At 40.9% G+C, this 20,529-nt stretch overlaps 1 protein-coding gene across 1 annotated transcript in view; it reads right to left on the bottom strand.

Annotated features, from left to right (window-relative positions):
- NID2 (nidogen 2) overlaps positions 1 to 7,802 on the bottom strand; it is a 57,695-nt gene extending 49,893 nt beyond the window's left edge. Inside the window, exons 1-2 of the mRNA XM_039865124.1 lie at positions 7,344 to 7,802; positions 6,378 to 6,686 (exon numbers count right to left, since the gene is read on the bottom strand). Of these exons, the coding sequence (XP_039721058.1) occupies positions 6,378 to 6,686; positions 7,344 to 7,787 (753 nt within the window). The 5' untranslated portion in view covers positions 7,788 to 7,802. The remainder of the gene's footprint in view (positions 1 to 6,377; positions 6,687 to 7,343) is intronic.
- Between the last annotated feature and the right edge of the window lie 12,727 nt (positions 7,803 to 20,529).

Genomic DNA, 20,529 nt, shown 5'->3' with positions numbered 1-20,529 from the left:
CTTAGCTTTGCTCTTTGCTTTTCTTTCTTTAAGTTCACAAACTTAAAGTTAAGGGGGGATGGGGGATGGTATATTTGTTATTGTTGTAGTTGACTCATCAATAAAGCTTGACTTTTCCAAAAACAAAAGGCAAGGGATATTTTCTTGACTTTCTCAAAGCTGGGAAGGCAGAATTTCTGCCAAATGTAAACAAAGGCTGTTCTGCCTCATGTCTATATAAAATATATACTACATCATTGATTAATGTTGATTCAATAACTTCAGAGTTTTACTTTAGTCAGAATAAATAAAGTTCCACTAAGGAAAGAAAAGTACTCAAGAAAGGAGAAAGAGTCTGTTTCAAAAAGCTAAGCTTTCTCTGGGCATCAACTGCCTACAATAAACGTGAGCTAGGAATAAATCCTGGTTCTAAGTTTAGAGAAATTCTGTGAGATAAGGAGGGCCTATAGATTGTGAAGGAATTAAAGGCGATGGGGGAGGAGGGGAGGAAAAAAGTAAACAGCTGTGAAGGGGAGAATCTGGCTTTTACTGTGGGATTTGAGTATTTAGCACTTAATTTTATTCATTCTTTCAGTCAGTCAGTCAATAAACTTATTTCAATGAAAACTTATTCACTATCTTTTACAAGACATCGCTGAGACAAGTACTTATTACAGGTGGCAAGCATTTAATGTACTTGTCTCCACTGAGATCAACAAATAGAAGAAAAATTTTAACTTTGGCTGTTTAAAAACCATCCACACACCAAGTGATCACTTCTAAAGTTCTCAGTCCCACGAAATTCTACATCTAACTGCTGAAGAGCACCCTTCTCGAAGTCCTGAAGGGCTTGCCCCTCCTCCCAAAGCTCTCCTTGACTGGCTTCCAGACCGGAAATGTCTTCACATTCCTAGAGACCCCATATGCCTAGTCTCTGAAGGGAAACCCTCAGATGGGCTGCCAAACCCCACAAAGGGGTCACTGGTTCCCAAGTCCTCCAGGATCCCAGAGAGGAGAGAGAGCCTCCATGAAGGAGGAGCAGCACAAAAAGGATCAGGGCCAGTGACTGCTAAGCTTCAAGGTTTCCACCATCCTGTTATCAGAAAGAAAAGCCAGAACTCTCAGCAGAAGGAGTCTGACTCTCTTTTCCAGGTATAGAACAGTGCCATTCATTGACCTGACACTCAGCAGAGCCAAGCTGATGGGTACAAAACATGCTCATCTATGAGTTTCTAAATTTTGCAATTTAGTTAATTAATTTCAGCCACCTGACAAAAGAAAATAAAATCAGAACAATACCATCCCTGTCCCAAAGGGATTTGCCTATAGTGGCTTACAAAAATTATAATAAAAATTTATCAGTAGGGTGACTCTTAAAAGGGTCACACATTTCTCTTTTCTGTCTTGCCTGGGGTCACATGCTCTCTACAATTGTAGTATCACTGACTTCTCGCCTCCAGTGTCTCGTGTCAATACTAACCTCCATTCCTTAGTATAGTTCTCCATTTCCTATTACCTGTATGACACTGTCACATGCATGATTTTCCCTCATTCATTTTCTGCCCTAAATCCTACACATTCTGCCGCAAATTCAAAGATAAATGTTCAGTGCTATCACATCCCTAACATTATATCCTTCCTGACACTTAGTCGTTAGAAAAATTTCAAACAATTTCTTTAACCAATATCGTTATGTCTCTATTCTCTATGTCTTCACAGCTATGTCTCAGACTCAGGTTAAACTCTTTTAGATGAACTGCAGACCTCCCGTCTTCTGGACATCAGCTCCGACAAAGTTCTGCTACTTCTCATTCTCTCTGTGGGTCCAACGCCTTCCGTCAGTGACTAGCATCCTTTGAAATGAGTCAGTAGGCCTCAGATCCCCTCATTAAGGTCTCCAATGGACAACCTTCTGCTCATCTTACAATATCACCCTACAGCTCCTTTCATCCATTTTTTCAGCCTCAGCAATCTCGGCCTTCTCCCAGAACACGTGCTAGCTCAGAATAATCTCTCCTGCTACCTCCTTCTCAAGATTCATTCTTTCAGCTCTTTCGGCCAAACTTAAAATCGAGGTAAACAAAACATTCCCCATACCACACAGATTTGTGTAACCTAATTCTCTATAACCCTATTCCTCAAAAAACAACAAAATAATACTCTTGCCCACCCTCAAAAAGACAGAAAGAAAGGAAGGAAGGAAGGAAGGAAGGAAGGGAAAGAAAGAAAGAGAGAGAGAGAGAGAGAGAGAGAGAGAGAGAGAGAGAGAGAGAGAGAGAGAAAAGAAAGAGAGAGAGAGAGTAGAGAGGAAAAGAAAAGAAAAGAAAAGAAAAGAAAAGAAAGAAAGAAAGAAAGAAAGAAAGAAAGAAAGAAAGAAAGAAAGAAAGAAAGAAACAGCTAAAGTAAACACTAGTCCTCTTTAAGTTTCTTGTCAATAAGTTCTTTGAAGGTCAATATCGTGACTTCTTTGCTCTGTGAAGTACCTCTTACAGTTCAAGGAATCCCAGATTAACTAAATTGATAAACACTATTTGTTCACATTATTTTAGATGCAATTACAACTTGACATTCCTGAAATATCAGCTACAACATCCTGTCACACCCATCATGACTATCTATGGAGAGAAAGGGCAACAACTGAAATTTTTTTAAATGGTGAAGATGCCATTCCTCTGATATCTCCAAGTTTCCAGTAACTTTGCAACGTAAGATTAGTGTGCCCAGTTTTAAGAAAGTCATGTAGAACTCACACAGTCCTTTAAGCAAAGTAGATTACTGTTTGCCAAAATCTACCTCCAAAGAACTATTAAAACAAGAACTCAAGTCACAGGGCTCTTTAAAGTAGTATGAAGAACCTTTAGTGTGGTAATTGAAAAAACATCCTCTTTCCAAACAGAATCCTCATCTCCTTTCTAAATGAAACAAATTCTGAAGCCAAGCGAGGATATGGCAATGTCTAAAGATTGATTTTAATTAGAAAAGTAAAAGAGAGAAGAAATCTACAAATCTTCCTGTACTCTCCACCCAGAAAAGCTCAGATGGAAATTGCAATTCAGAAAACCTTGCATTTAAAGAGTCCTCGTGTAAAGGACTTGCATTACAGAATCCTTATAAGACAGAAATGATAGAACCAGAACCTGGTCCCTTCAAGCCAATGAAGGAAACACAGACTGGCTGAGCATCTATGCCAACTAGGCATAAGAGACTACAGTGGCTACTTTAAAAATGTCACCTTAGTTAATTCTCATGACAATCCTGTAAGTTAGGCATTGCTACTCCATTTTACAGGTTAGGAAACTAAGATTGAGGCTGAGTCATTGCTTCTAAAATCACTGGAAAACCATTCACGAACACTTTTTCTTTCGAAATGTTTTTATCTTTATTGTTATTGTCTTCACAACCAAATGAAAGCTGGGTAACAGAAGCATTATTCACATGCTACAGATGAAATTGAGAAAAATAATTTAAAAAGTCACCTTGTCTGTACTGTAATTTTAGGTTTCAGAAAAGCCCTGACAAAATTAGAACTTAACGCTATCACATTTCATCACCCCAGAGCTTCTGTGCAACTGCTCATCTTTTCTATTCATCTCGTTCAACTCAACTTCGTCTTTTCTCTGTTGAGTAAGTCAGACAGACACAGCTGATTCTCTCCAAAGCACTGGAAATGCTAATTTATAAGCAATAAGGCATCAATAGTGTCCTTGGCAGCAGATTTCATTCCCAGTTCATTCTTCCTTTGAATGACATGTGGTTCCAAGGACCTTTCTGATACTAAGATCACATCAAGACAATAAAACTCCACCCTTATTTATTGGAAGTCTTTGGAAAAGGTACAACTATTGTGTCTACCTTCATCATTTGTGCCAAGGAAATGGGTCTTGCATGAAAAGTCTGGGTAAAAGTAACAACAAAAAGAAAAACCTAAGAATCCAGAAATCTGTACTTTAAACCTGGCTTTGCCTCACTAAGAGCAAAATTCTGAACAATAGCATTAACTTCTATTTGCCATTATCTGTGAAATGCAAACAGTACGTCTTGTACTTATCTTGCAAGATTGTTGTGGAAAGACAGTATGCTAAAATGTTGTTATCAGAATTAACAAGATATCTTGAATAAACAACCTATATAAGTATCTAAGTAGTTAATCTTTCTTTTGTGCCATTACCTCCTCCCTGCAGTCAGAAAGAGCTCTCTTAACAAAAAATATCAATCCCCTGCATAAAATCCTTCAAAGGATGCCCACTGCCAAAGAACAAAATCCAAACTCCCAGCATCACGTGATCTGTCCCCGTCCCATGGCCTTTCCAGCTTCCTGTCCCACTACCCTTTCTCTTCAGTAATAATGTACCATATGTGATGCCCCAAACACATTCAACTTTACAGCACATGGGTGGTATGTCATATGGTATTTCTTCTATTGGAAATTTTCTACTCTGTTCAACTCAGATTCAAAGCTACTTCCTCACTGAAACCTTCCCAGATCAAGTCCCTTAACCAGGGAAGTGTAGAGTTAGTCTCCATAAGTAAAGATGCTACTACACAGTATCATAGTGAACAATAATCAATGTCCCTACTAAACTATGAGATCTTTGGGAGCAAAGAGTATGTCCTTTCATGGTGTCTATATGTCCTGACTGACATAGAGTAAGTGTGCAAAAAAAGCTTGTTGGATGAATAAATCTCAACTATGTTTAAATGTAAATTACTCTCACACACATATATGAATATGCCACATATAAGATATATGTTTAGAAAAAAGACTGGAAGAAAATACAAAAGTATTAGCAGCGGTGACCTCTGGCTAGTGAAATTATAAATAATGTTTACTTTATTTTCTAAATTTTTTATTATAGGTATGTTATACTTAATTTGAAGTGTTTTTTTCTAAACCTAAAAGCAAGAATGAATGAATGAATGAATGCAACATAATGGTGGGAGCCTCACCTTATTCAGCTTTCTGAAACGCTCCACCTAACCCAATGCTCTGCACAAAAGAGGTATTCAATATATGTGTTTGCATTGAATGTATTCTGTTGAATTGAATAATTAAAATGTCAAACCATGTATTTAAAAAAATTAATAAATAAAATAGATGTTGCCTGACAAAAACTAAATGGTATAAATTCAAACAGTTTTTATTTCTAGATCTTCTTTGCTTAGTACAGCCTTTGGGAAATATTTCTCTTACAAAATACAAAACAAAAATGGCCACCATCTTGAACTACTCAGTGAGCGAGGGCAAGCTACTTGATCTCTCAGGAGAGAGATGTGCAATCTTTGGATAAGAAACACTGATGAGTTAAAATAGAAATAAATTTTAAGAGTTTCAACCCTTGGAGTATGGCACTTTAGATTCAGGTCAATTTCATAGGAGGAAGCCCTTACCTTCTCCAGGAATGAGGCAGCTCACCATTTGCCAAACCACCCTGGCCCCTACCTGATGTCCATCTGGAGTACTTTAAACATTGCTGCCAAGCCTAAAGACTTGGAGCCTGGGTTATTTTACTTTCTCAGGTAGAGACTGTAAAACAAATCAAAGACAGTCTCCTTCAAATTAGGGGGTACATCAACTGGTACCTGGAGGGCAAGTTGGCAAAAGCTATCAAAAACCTTACAAAAAGCACGTGATCTCTGGTCCACCAATTTTACATCCTGGAATGTCAGCTAAGGACGTGCACAAAGATTTAGCTAAAAAAAAAAAAGATTCACAAATTTATAATGATGAAAAATTGGAAATAACTTAATGACCACTGGGCACACTTATAAATCCACTGGATGGAACATAATGCAGACATTATAAAGCAAGTTACAGAAATAGACTAACTGACATTGAAACATATTCATGATATACTATTAGTAGGAGGAAAAGTAAGCTAAAAACAGTATGTGCAGTGTGAACTCATCGTTGTTAGTAGACAGTGACAAATACAGATATTGATAGGGAAAAAACCTCTGAAATACACTGGAAAATGTTAACAGTGATTATCTTTGAGCGGTAGGAAAATGAGTGGTTGTTCTTTTTTAAATTGCCTGTATTTGTTTATGTTTTTCTTTCAATGAACATATAATTAGAAATAATTCTTGAATATTTAGAGGTGATTCTAAAAATAAACAACCAAATAGTAAACTGCCTTGTGTTCTGAGGGCCTTCCGAATCCGCAGGGGAGCCCTCTTACCCCGGGCATTTTTCCTTGCTAGAAATGACCACCTTTCAGATCCTCAGTGGAAGGTTCAGAGACTTCATTTCCAAGCCACTTCAGCCCGGGTGCCACCAAACGATACATCAGGATCAGCGCGAAGAGCAGATTCAAAAAATATTCCAAGCCTGGGTTCCAGCCTAGAATTCAAGCCCATCCCTCAACTGGCTCAGCGGCCAAGCATCTCTTGTCACTTACCTCTCCCAAGGGCCGCGTTCCACGCGTGGCCTCCTGGTATGCGCCCACCTGTTCCCACGTGGCCACGAAGGCGTGGGTAGGGGTGAAGTGCGCTGCCGTGTGCGGAAAGCCTGCGCGCACGTAGCGGGCCGCCAGGCCCAGCACCTCCCGAGACGTGTCCTCGCGGTACAGGACCCGGCCCCTGCCCTGGCTGGTGTCGATGTCGGCTAGAAAGGGAGCAATGGCCGGGAAGTCCGTGGGGAAACCATCGTCCACATACTGGGTCTCCCTGGGGAAGTCCTGGGTGGAGATGATGCCATTGGTGCCCACCTGGGAGAGGAGGGGAACAAAAGGTGACAGTCGCTTACTCCGCAGGAAGCCCAAGGGCGGCCACCATAGGTCCAGACTTGCGCGCCCACCCTGCTCCTCATGGAGGGAAGGGAACCGCCCTGGGCATGAAATGCTCCCGCTTCCCCATCGGCTGGGAGTACGACTCCCGCCTGGTTCAGGGACACCAGCACAACTTCAGCCGGCGTCCAACCCGCCACTCCTTCCTACCCTACAGCGTGATGTAATAGGTCCAGGAGCCCTAAAACTCGCTTGCGTATCTTCTCACTTCCCGCACAACCCTGGAGAAAACCTCCAGGTCCGAAGAGGGGGCACCCCAGCTTTTCAGACATGCACAATCTTCTCGCTGTCCTAACTGGAACATCCCCTGGCCTCCCTAGCACCTTCTTCTCTGACTGAGACACTTATATGGCCGCAAACAGTTCTTGCTCTCTCCCTCGAGGCAAGGAAAAGCAGCGGGTTCTGGCAGCAGCACTGCTGCAAAGCCAGGTCCCACCCCCAGGGTCGCTCCGGGACAGCGGGGCGTGCGGGCTATTTACTCCCATCCGAGGACAGGGGTTTGGTGAGAGCCACACTACACCTAGGAAAAAGCTGCGAGAAATCTGCCGAACTCCCGCACCCAGAGGAGGCCGAACTTACGTAGAGGTAGCTGAACTGGGCTTCGTAAAAGCGCAGGGGACTCGCCAGCTTCACCGCGGCTGAGCTTTCGTCGTCGCCTTCCTGCAGCAGCTGGTCCCCTCGCGACTGCCCGTAGGGGAAGAGCTCGCCTGGATGGAGCGCCGTGGCTCTGGACAGCACCAGCAGCAGCAGCAGTAGTAACGGCGGCGGCGGCGACGACAGCGCCGGCCATCTAGCCGCCCGGTCCCCCCGCATGCTCGCTCGGCCCCTGGGCTGCCCCGCCGCGCAGCGTGTCCCGGCCTGGCCCGCCAGTCCACTAGCGGCGCCGCGCCAGCCTCTAACCTGGATCCCCGCGGGCGCCCGGGTGGGGCGGGCCTCCGGGCCCTCCCAGCGCGCTGACTGGCTGCAGCCCTCGGCCGGGGACCAATCACCGGCTCTGAGAAAGTTCGACAGCGGCTGCCACATCTGGTTCTCGTTAAAAGTTTTCTAAGGCAGCGGTCAGGGAAGCGGCCCGGCTTTTACCCCTGGCGAGGTAAAAGCCCCCGGCCAGGCTGCCCGAAGCTGCTCCGTCTCTTCCGCCTCCGCTCCCCGAGACCTCCCGGGGTCACTCCCGCTCTCCTGTCTGGGCTGCCCCGCGAGCCCTCCCCGCCCCCCGGGACCAAATGGCCCTCGAGGCCCGAAGACAGCGCTGCGGGGGCCAGGCTGGCAGGGCGAGGGTGTTACGATTTGCGCCCTGCTCTGGGATCCTGGGAACCCCTTGTCCTCCAGGCCGGGCCCTCGAGCCCAGAAGCAAAGGGACATTGTCGCAGTCGCACCCTCCTCGACCGCTTTGCTCCACCCAGAGAAGCCCTGCCGAGAAGTGCGTCTTTGTACGAAGCCAGGGGGGCTGACTCGTACGTTCCGTTCCCCTCCAGGATGACTGGGCCACCCTGCCGAAATGCTCACCAGTCCGGGTCGACAGCGCTGTTTACCTTCCCCGGGGAAAACCGCACCCAGGAAGAACATGAAAAACGACTGTTCGTGATCAGCTCCTTTAGGGATGTGGGGTGAGGTATCCCATTTGGGCCCTACGCAGACATGGGCGAGGCGCCAGAGTGGGGAAGACCTGGGGTCTCTCACCCACTGCCTACAGGCTTCGGAGCAGCCCTTGCCAGTGGTCATGGAGGTGCAACTTGAGCTGCTTCGCAGGACTGGAAACCGCACAAACCAGCTATGCGGGTGTGGGGGAACCCCATCCACCGTAATCATTCCCTCTGAGAAGCATCAAGAGCCAAACGAGATTTTATTACCACTTTTATTATCAAGAGCTTGAAGTTTCCCAGATAGTCTGTTTTCTCTCTCCAGCCCCACATGGGGTCCTTGGAAGCAAAGGTATTTAAAAAGAAGGAAAAAAGCAAACTTTTGGAATTGCCTTAGGGACGCTCAAAAGATAGATTTCTTTTTGTGGATATTTATTCCAGTTGCACAAATCCTCTTGAGCCCATTGGGCCAAGCCCTAAAAACGTTGAAGATATCAGACTGTGAGACTCACAGAATCAACATAAAATGGAAAATTGGCCCAAAGCAGTTTGCTTCCTCAGACTGTGGAGAGTTGTATATTTTTGGTGTTACAAAATGTGTATCTGCTTGCATATATATGTTCTCGTTTCTTCAGGGGATATATATTTTCATTGTATTGAGGAAATGAAGGCTCAAAGACATGAGGTGGCTTGACTTGCCCATGGTCACCTAAAGTTACTCCTTAATATGAAATCTTTCACTGGCTCTCTAGCTTTTCGAACTCTCTCAGTGGAACATAATAATAATAGCTAACATTTATTTAGTGGTAATAAGCTATAGGCTAGTGGGTCAGGCAGACCCTAAGATGGCCCCAGTGATCCTCATTTTCTGGTGTTCATCGCCTTGTATAAGCCCCTCCCCTGGAGCATGAGCTGGCCTAGTGACTTCTAACCCATACAATTTGGCAGTAGTGATGAGAAGTCACTTCATGATTAGGCTACATCTGTCTTGCTAACAGACTCTCACTGGCTTCAATGAAGGAAGCTATTATGTTGCATAAGCCAACATGGCAAGGAATTCAGGCAGCCAATAGCCAGTAAGGCACTGATTTTGCCAACGACCATGTAAATGAGCTTAGAAGTAGATCCTTCCCCAGTCATGTCTCGAGATGACACTTTAGCTCTGGCTGACACTTTGATTGCAACCTTATGGGAGACTCTGAAGCAGAGGACCCCACTAAGCAGGGCACAGATTCCAGACCCACAGAAACTGCAAGAATTTAATAAATGCGTATTGTTTCAAACTTATGATTTGGGATAACTTATTATGCAGCAATAGCTAAGTGCTACAGCTAGACACTATGCTAAGATAACTAAAACTTAAAGTGGTTAAAAAAAAATGTCACTTATTGTTATATGGCTGGTAAGTACCAGAGCTGAGATCTGAATTCAGTTCTGTATGATTTCTAAACCTCTGCTCTTAAGCACTATTTCATATTGCCTTTTGCAAGGTAGCTCTAGCCTCTCTAATTTTAACTTTGGCCACAGCCACACTTTCAGCTGAGACTTTAGTTCTCAATCAACCTCTTGTGTTATGGTTTGGAACATCTTCACACACATGAGGATGCTTTTCTTAATCAATCTATGATGCTTTTCTTAATCAATCTCATGTAGCCAACACTCACTCATCCTTCAAGACTTGAATCAAAATCGTTCCCCATCAGAAACCACTGTCCGATTTAGAAGCCCCTTCTTCTTGTTCCATGTGCCCTGTGCTGGCCATTATCATATCTTCAATCACACATATCTCTATAATCCTTGATCATCATATGTCCCCCTCACTACCACCACCACCACCACCACATTTTGGGGGCAGGGACTTTGTCTTATTCGTGGCCTGCCACAATGCTTGCTGAGCTCATTGGAAGAAGCTTAAACAAATGTTTGTTGAATGAGTGAAGGCAAGCCCACCAGCCTGAGGCTGGGATCCATGTCTGCTGGCTTAGTAAAATATTCTTTCCCCTATACCACCTTTCCCCCAACCTGACCTGAATTTTCTAATCCTCTTTACTAGACTGCCTAGCAACTCACCTACCAATGCTGTCCAGTTTTTGTCATTCTTTCACTCATTCATCCATTCAATCACTATTTCCTGCAAGTTTACCATGACAAACATAACTGTAAGAAATAACAGAGTACAAGATGTGACCCCTGACCTTAAGGAACTCATAATCCAGGAAAACAAAGTTTAAATATATCAAAAAAAGAAGCAGTGCTGCAATATAGCATAGATTTAGCAGCAAAACAGGCTTAAAAAAAAAAAAAAAGGCCTTTGAACCAAGAGGATGTTACAAGTTTTGAACCTGATGCTGAGTACAAAGAGGTAGATCCAATAGGAAAGAGGCTGAAATGAGCAGTCCTGACTCCCTGACTGTATAAAGTGGCCAAATTCTCCTTAAAATATGAGTCTTGGATATCTGTGCTTGAGCAGACATTCCTTTGAGCTCTTATTCTAATATTATTTTTAAAACACTCTGGCACCAAAAGAGTGGTTTCTCCTTTAAAATGTCACTTTGTGTCTTGGGGAAAAGAAAAAATTTGTCATAGCTATTTCACTGGTCAAAGTAAATACTGAAGAAATACTTGTCTTGTATCCACAGTTCCAGAGCAGAATTTCCATGACCGGCCAGACTGGCTAAAGAGGCAGAGGCCCCTTTCAGGCTGGAGGTTAGAGAGGACTTTTTCTGTAGAATTTTTTAGCCCTCTTGGATTGGATCTTCACAGATCTGAGCACTGCTTGAGAGGTAAGATTATTTAGATGCAGAATTTTTATTCCAAACCAAGGATGGTTCCAGACGCCTTGCCAGTGGACCTCAGCAAGACTCTTCACAACTGTATTCTTTGTGTGGTTATATTTCTGTAATAAATATCAAGACTTCCAGAATGATGATAGTTCTTGTTATTTTAATCAAAAACATGAAAATACATTTGCTCCACAGTGTGACAAATAGATGTTGGTATTCAAGAGCAAGTTCTCCGTATAGCACTAACTGGTGTGTGTCCATGTTTGTATTGGAGATGTGCTTGGCAGGAAGTGTCCTGGTTCTTGTTGCACACAGTAATTCTTTGAATACATTTACTATCCTTTAAGTGGTAGGTGTGTGAGCATGCAGATAAAATAGTTGTACCAATTAGCACATCTCCATAGACTCAGGCTAAACTGAAGATAGGTTAGGTGGATGAAAAATCACGTACTTCTCAGAAATTCTCTAATTGTGTTGCAAGCTCTAAGCCTTCACTTGAGTTTTTTAATTTATATCCAACTCCCTACTGAACATCCCTTTGGGATGACACCACAAATCCACATCCAGAAGAACTAGATCCACTACTCAGAATTTTGAGTTTTCAGTTTCATTTAATGGCAACAAGATCCTCTACTTCTTTATTGCTAACCTAGTTAACTCTTATTCCCAACCTTCTACCTTGCACAAATCTGCTTTAGAGGAAAGATGATTGCTTTCTCAGCTTCTTTTGCAGCTAGAGATGGCCATCTCTAAAATAGTCCTCACCTAACCGCCATTAGTCTGCTGAAAAGCTGGTGGTTTCTGGGAGCGCTTTGACATTGGTGATTAAAGGGAATCATTGCATCTTTCCCTATCTTTGCTACCTTAAACATGGATATGATGCTTTGAGCTCGGACAGCCATCTTCTGACAGTGAGATGACAACTGTGAGAACAAAAGCATGGCAAAGCAAAATAAAAAAAAACCAGAAAGGAGATGAGTGTCTGAGCCACTAAGTAATAGCCCACCTCCAGACTTCTTGTCATGTGAGAAAACAAACCCCTATTGGCTTAAGCCACTATTACATGCAACAGTACCAAATCCTAACTGATACTTTACTAAATCCTTTCTCAACACGTATCGAACACAAATGTGACCATTGCGTGTTCCTGTCTAGGACCCTTTGGTGGATCTCCTTCACCTTTAGGGTGAAATTTAATCTGCTCAGCAGGGCTTTGAAGGCCTTTGTGGCTTGGCCTCTGTCTGTCATCTCCTGTCCTTTCCTTTTCACACCTTTAGCAGCACTGAACTGTTCATAGTTCCCCATTTGTACATAAGTAGCTTGACGCCAGTGTTCCTCTGTTTCTGCTGTTCTTTGCCTGGAATGCCCTGCCCATCTCCTAATGATGTCTCCTTCTCTTCAGTATTCAGTCCAGACAGCACATCACATTGGCAGCCTCCTTGAGTTCCAGCAGAGAACTTCCCCTCTGAACAGCTATACTACCTGGGCACACCCCTGTCTTAGCTCCTCGCCAAAAATACTGACATGATCTATATCTGTGTGTCCCTTCAACTGGCTGAAAGGGTGAGTTTCTATGTAATGGCACACCTTTGTTTCCTTTTTCCTTATCTACTCAGTATCTCTGTTTCAGATTGTTTTTACCGCAAGCCCAAGCATAGGAAGACAAGCCTTGATAGTTCCACACGGTCACTAGAATGTGAACCAACCCTTGAGGGCAGAACCATGTATTTTTCATTCTAAATTTCATGGGTCTAGCATAATACCTGGTACAGCCTTCTGGGCTAATAAACCATTGCTGATTTGAATTGGGGAAAGTATTGTAAAGGAATCTTCATAGCTCCTGTACTTTTTCCTGAATAATCAATTCCTCGATTCTTCACATATTTGTTGTATTCTGGATTGTTGCTGGAAAAATAGAAATTAAAAGGCATGGCTTTTTTGTTTGTAGACAAAATGCTTTCCTGCTAATTTTATTTGAAGGAGTTATTGCTAATGGTATTATTGTCCTCTAGAAAGAATGATGTGGAAAGGCCAGTCTCTCTCTCTCTCTCTTCTATCTACTCCAGCAAGCACAGGCTGAACCACAAAAGTTAGTACTTACTTATATAACATCAGTATCCATCTTTGTCACAGACTTCTCTCTCCACCCAGACTCTAAGTTTTTCAAAGGTTCTACTTTTCACTTTCCTTAAGACTCATACAGCTATCTAACACAATGCTGAGTAAATAAAGGCTGGTTAACTTCTAATGAACTGAGTAACTGCCCAAGAATGACCTCAGTGTGTGCTGTCTCCATTGGGTAGTGGCTGTGGCTGTGTTTCCAAAGGCTGTTGTCCTTGGCTTCATTGGTGCTTTTTTCCTAGACATCCTGTACTCCTTACCAAATTGAGTCACCTGGTTTCTGTTGCATGTGACCTATTGGCCACTGTCACTTCCTCTGGAAGTTAGGGCATGAGTCAGAACAATGCTAATAAAGCCAAAAATAATAATAGCAAGACTTAATTGAACCTTTATAATGTACCAGGTTCTAGTTAAGAACTGTATATGCATTTATTTCATTAATCCATTGAACATATCCAGGTTATAGATAAAGAAACTGAGCTGAGAGAGATAAAGCAACTTGATCAGGAACCCAGACAATCTGACTCCAGGACCCAAGCTTTAACCTCCTAAGACTGTAGATCTCATTCCTTAGTGTGTCAGTCAAATTGCTCAGTAACATGGTCATAGATTGTACCTCTAATTCCGCAAGTCTGATAAAGGTAATTAGTTCTAATAGTCCCTATCATTTATAAAGTGTATTATCTTTATTGAGCACCATTTCATGCATGCTTAGAGAATTATAAATATCTAAACTTGGTAGAGAAAACATGACGCTTAAGACATTTGCAACCTAGATTTGGAGATAATAGCTATAATTTACTGAGCATTTATTATGCAATAGACACTGTAATATATTATTTGCAATCTCTGCAACAGCACTACAAGATAAGGAAAATGAGATTCCGAGAATTTAACTGACATGCTCAGGCTATAACAGCTGAGCTAGGATCTGATGGCCCTAAGGGACACATCAAACATTAACAGAATTATACTTTGTGCGTCTGGTGACAGGAACCTGGTCTATAAGCCCTCCAGAATGACCATGAGCACCAAAATGAGCCAGAAATCCTGCAAGTATGAACATCAGAAATAACAACAAATAAATGAAGAAAAGACAGAAATGTGAAGGCTTCAAAATCTCCTCAGTCTTTGATTCTATTAATATATTGATATCCCTAAGCAGTAGAATATCCATATCAGACAATACTCATGTTTGTTCATATTGTAATACTACAACCACTATTATCATTGATAAGAACAAGCTCTCAAATTCTATATGATATAAAGTGGGCTATGGGGCTATGTCCCATGGCTGTCTTTTTTTTCCTTACCAGGGACATGTAACCTGATAAAGATACTCCATGAACTGGCTAGTTTACATTTCCACTGCCAAAGTAAAGAGGAAAAGGAACCCCCTCCTCCACACTGATGGCATGGTTTTATTAGCAAAAAGCTGGAGCAGATCTCAAAAACAGCTCCATCTCCAAAAAATACCTTATTGAGTTAAAATTTAATTTCGTGCTCTCAAATTTTATAGGTCTTTATAAGAAAGGCAACTTGATATACATTTCAGTATATTTTCATAAAACTATATTCAAAGATATTGTCCATTTTAATGAGTTTTCTCATATAATGTCACGAGAAAAATGCCTCCTATACTTTGGGACCAGGAATAAGTGTCTCCCAATCCGGGTGTCTCTTTAATTGAACATTGAGAAACTGTACAACTCCAGATAGATCACTTGGTTCCAGCCACAGAACCCAAGAGTTAAATCCAGAGCTTATTTCATCTTTGAAAAGCATTTTAGATATCACTTCTTCAAATTCATATGCTGAACACCAAATGTGTCATTTTTCACACCAACCCAGCCCTCCTCCTGCCTTCCATTGCTGTCAATTATACCACCACTTCCCCAGACACTCAAGCTGGAAGCCTCAGTCACCTCTATTTGACCTCCCACTTTCCCATCTCATTGACATTCAATTACTGGACAAATGCCATAGACCATAAATTCACAGAGATCAAGATTTTGTCTATTTTACTCACTGATGTGTTTCTACCCCCTAGTGTAATACCGGACACACGGTAAATGTTCAATAAGTATTTATTGAACAAGTAAAGTTCAAAAGATTTAATTCCTTTTCTCCTGCTCCTTTAGTCTTTTGGCTCCTTCCCATCCTCCCTGCCATCGCTCAAGTACAGACTCTTACCACTTTCCTTGTCATTAAATAACACTCTAATCTGTCCTGACTTCAGTCCATATGTTCCAGTCTATCAGAGTTCAAAGGCTGCTAAGTAAGCTTTCTACAGTATCTAAATATGTCCCTTCCTTGCTCAAAGGTGCCCTTGACTTTGCATTCAAGATGAGTGTTTGATATTATTCTTAAGTCTGCTTCCAATAATAACTCTGTGGTATGAGTAAAGAGAAGTAGGATCAGAAGCCAGACCATGGCAGCTGTGAAGAAAGACACCAATTAGAACTAAGGACAGAAGCAGGATGGAGACAAACAGTCTCTGTGCCTTTCAGGTTGTGGGAATGAAAAAGGTTATGTACATGAAAGCAGGTTAAAATGGTAAAGCACCACAGACAGGCACATTTTGTTTGTCAGTAATAGGTGTTCATGAAGATAACCCTGAGTCATCGACAACAACAACAAAAAGTATGAAGTATTTCAGCATGTCACAGAAATGAATATCTCATTTTAGAAAAACTTCTCTCATAGGTTTTCTTCATAATCTTACTAGCTCATAATAATCTTTACATTTGCAGAGGAGTTAGTGGTTTACGGTGCAGGATTTCCCATGCATTATCTCATATAGCTCATTCCAACATCCCTGGGAGATAAGCATTAGTATCCTCATGGGGAGACCAAAGCTCAGAGAGGGTGGGTGATGTGCCCAAAGTCCCCCAGCTGGTAAGTGGCAGTGTGTGCTTAATGTAATTTGCACTGTGGGATTTGTTTGTGAGTACATTTTTTTTATCTCTGTATTATCTTGAACTAAAACCCTAGACTTTGGATGACAAGTCTGGTGCCTTAGTCACTCCACCACAGCTGTCCCTTCCCTCCATCACCATCCATTGTTCTGTGCAGCTCTGGAGCATATCATTCACTCTATACTATATGTGGTAGGAGCAGCAGTAGGAGGAATAGTAATATATAATATCCAACAAATGTTTCATGATCATGCATTATTTTATATAATCCTCACAGCAACTCTTCGAGGTGAATAATATTATTATTTCTTTTTACATTTCATGAACTGAGGCCCAGAGAAAGAAATTCAGCTAATGATACATAGCTACCAAGTAGTGAGGCTAAAATTTGAAAATGGCAGGCTGACTCAAAAACCTGAGTATTTAATATTATTATGCCATACACTCTCGAACTTTAGAAACATTTCCATATTTCAAAATTGTCCTCCTTTAATAGTATTATTGTCCCCTTGCCACTTCTTTAATTTTCATTCTGTATATTGATTGAGCAGTATACTGATAAAAACAGGGGAGTTTAATGATTCGAGAAGAATCCTGAGCATTATGCATCCTCGAGCTCATTATTGATTTAATCTAGTTGGGTTTCATACATTTCCTCCCCACTTTATTTCATAGACTCGTGGCCTTTTAAAACTGGAAGCAGCCTGAGAAATTTTGTAATCTAATCCTCTGGTTTTAGTGTGACAAATCCTGACTCAGAAAGATTCAGTTGCACATTCAAGCGTCAGAGCATCAGTAGGAACAGAATCCAGTCTCCAAGTTTCTAGGTGAGTGATCATGGAGCCAAAGTTCCAGACTTTTCCAAATCACATCATGTCAGGGATACATGGAGATGATTAGAAGAAGCGCCCTCTCTCAGATCTTTTCAAAGCACTAGTGATGTTCTCTTTCCTGAGCTTTCTGGCTGTCATCTCTTCAAAGACAAAGGATATAGAAAGTGTTTAATAGACCCTTGTGCATTTGACTTAGATGTGGCAGCATTAACTTGGTAGTTTGGGTTGAAAAGACCTCTTTTCAGCCCCTACTGGAAATATCTGGTAGCCACAGTAAACAGAATAAGAGGTAGAATCAAATAAGCAGGGTGCTAGCTCCCAGATGCTGAAGGGAAGGTCAGCAGGGGTTGCACCGGGAAGGTGTTCTGCTACAAGAAGAGAAGTAAAATGATAGGCAATTGGGGGAACTTTCTTCAGTTTAAAATCTCGTGTATGCCATCATGTGAAGTGGTGACTTCCTTAAGGACATCTGGTACACCATAACCATTATTTAGGGTTCTACTTTAAATGCTTGTTTACACAGGACAAACTGTGTCAGCCTCTTCTACTTACAAACCCAGATTTGTCAAGCCTGACTCAATAATCACCCATGTGATTGGGTAGGCCTCATTTCTAGGCTGAGCTAGAAAATGGACATGACCAAGAAAAGCTCAGTCTTCTCGCCTCCCACTAGCATATTTTGCTATGTTGTTTTCTCTTCCTCCTCCTTCTTTTTCCTCTTTTTTTTTTTTCTTATTGCCCCTCCATAAGACAAGCTAACTGCTAAAGAGATTATTTTCATGCTGCCCACCTAAGCATTACATTTTACCTTCAGAGCCCAAGCAGATATGTATAGTTAGAGTCTACAAAGCTGTCAGAAGAGTGTAGACCTTGCTTGCTCTGGCCTTCAAGGCCCTTCTTTACTCATGGTTTAATAAAAGGAAGAGGAGCATAGGAATTTAAAACAACTATGATCAAATAATCTTTTGCATCTGATTAATTGATGAATAAGGAAAGGCATCCTTCAGGTGTGAAGGGGGAGTTGCCTGGTATAAAAGCCTTGATGGACATCATCCACAATCTGTATAGTTCACTCAGAAGTAACTGAGTATTGACCTATGCTTCATGCAGTTTGCACTTATATAGTGAGTTTGCAAGCTATGGCTCTGAACTCCCAATCTTTCGTCAAGTAGCTAGGTTATCACAATTAATTTACACTTGGCAACCAGTTCTGTCAATTCAAAAGCAGTTTCTTTCTCTTAATATAGGATAAATCGATACTTATAGAGAGATTTTATTTTAATAAAACATTAATTAGATCTTTTTTCCAATAATACTTTTAAAAGTTATTTCAAAATTTATATACCATAAAATTTACTTTTTTGGGGTATAGTTCTACACATTTTGACAAATGCTTGGAGTCGTATAATCACCACCAGTCAAGATACGGAAGAGTTCCATCACCCTAAAACATTGCCTAGTGCTCCCACTTTCTTCACCCTACCCCTAACCCCCAGATACTACTTACTAATCTGTTCTCCAACCCTATAGTTGCCCCTTTTCCAGAATGTCATATAAACAGTGATGGGTCGGACTTCTTTCACTTTGCATAATGCATCTGAGATTTATCTATGTTGTTAAATGCATCAATAGTTTGTTCTTTTTACTGCCAAGTGGTAGTTCGTGTTATGGCTGTACCACAGTATATTTAGCCACTCACCAGTTGAAGAGCATTGAGCTGATTCCAGATGTTGATGATTATAAATAAGGCAGATATGAACATTCGTGTACAGGTAGGTGTCTGTGAAAATAAATTTTTCTTTCTCTTGTCCTAGGAGTGGAATTGCTGGGTCATATGCTAAATGTATGTTTAACTTTCTGAGACACTGCCAAGCTCTTTTCCCTAGTGGCTGTACCATTTTACATTCCCAACAACAATGTATAAATAATCTGGGTTTTCTGCATCCTCTCCAGCATTTGATGTGGTTTCAATTTATATTTCTCTAATTATTAATGATGTTGAACATTTTTCATATGCTTATTTACCATCTATGTATATAGATTTTTAAAATAGTCTTTATCTGATTTCAAATGTGATACATGCTTGTTATAAAAAAATTAAAATGTTATAGAAATATGTTATATGGAATACAAAACTTATCTTTAATAATTTTACTTTCTACTTATAGTTACTGTTAATAGCTTAGTGTATGTTCCTCCATATATTTCCCATGTATATGTCTATATACATGTTTATATATAGTATTTATATAAGTGCAAAAAATAGTGGCATTTTATACATACTATCCCAAAACTTGCTTTTATCACTTAACAATAATCTTAGATAGCTTTCCACACCATGTGGTTTATTCAATTATCTATTGTATTATATTTTTAATAAAACAGAAAATTTGTTTTTTAGGCATAAAAATTACATTTTGGGAATTCCATGTTTCAACATAATAGCAATTGTATTACTAGTATATCTGAGTAAAATAGTACAAACTCTGATGAAATTATACATTGCACATTTCCCAGCTTTGAACTGAGAAGAATTATGTTGCAGCAATCAGGACTATTTTAGAAAAAAATGTGACCAGTAGAATTATGTGGAAATATCAAACGAGGTCCAGTTAATTTCATGTTTATGTCTTAAGAAACTTGGCATGCTGGTAGCTGCTGTATCATAAGGAATAGCAAGACTACAAAGACATTTAATACACTGTATTATGGAAAAACCAGATTTTCCCATTATATATACAAACTGAATCTGTACGTACTATTAATTATTTCATTTCAAGACAATTCCTTTCTGCATCATCACTCACATTAACTTATAATATTTTCATGGGAGTTAAATTACTATCAGTGTCCTTTCACCGATGATCTCAAGAGAATAGATATGTTGTCAAGGGAATGTAAATGACTCATTTCTTGTGACTTAACCTTAAACACCTATGCTTGCTTAAATTTAGGGAAATAAATGGAAAATGCTGACATATGGTCATTCTTAAATAAAAAATTCTTTTGGACTTGTTGGTCACAAATAGGCATATTTGATCCTAGAAGGCTACACAGAAGTAGGAAAGAAAAAGGAAATATCAGAGACCTTAGTGGGTATTTCCTCTCTCTCTTTCTTAAGAGTATTTAATCTTTTGGTTTTCTAAGCAAATCTCTTGCAGCTGCTTAGTTCTCTGTTCGTGCCAAGGACCCTTTGTTTATACTAACTGCACCCAAAGAATTCTTCTTACACAAGTTGTACTACTTAAGCTCTTTTGCAAGTCTCAGACTTTATCAGATCCATGAGGAGACAGCCGTACTTTCCTTTCTCAACATTCCTTCTGGTCAAAGGAGAATGTAGAGGATTTAATTCCTTAAGCATCATCTTAATACTGCTTGTAATTTGCATGTATGAGAAAATTTTCATAAGTCTGTGGCTAGATACACCTACCATTTCTATGCAAAGTGAGTTTAGAGAGACAGCCCTAAGAAAGGATCTAGGATAAGTTTAGTCCATCTGGATTCAGGTGGTTTTCTATCCTAACCTTAAAATC

The sequence above is a fragment of the Pteropus medius genome, unplaced genomic scaffold (genome assembly GCF_902729225.1).
Source record: "Pteropus medius unplaced genomic scaffold, Ma_sr-lr_union100, whole genome shotgun sequence".
Taxonomy (NCBI): Eukaryota; Metazoa; Chordata; class Mammalia; order Chiroptera; family Pteropodidae; genus Pteropus; species Pteropus medius.
Note: the sequence above shows the minus strand (reverse complement) of the source record. Positions and strands in the feature narration are given on the sequence as shown.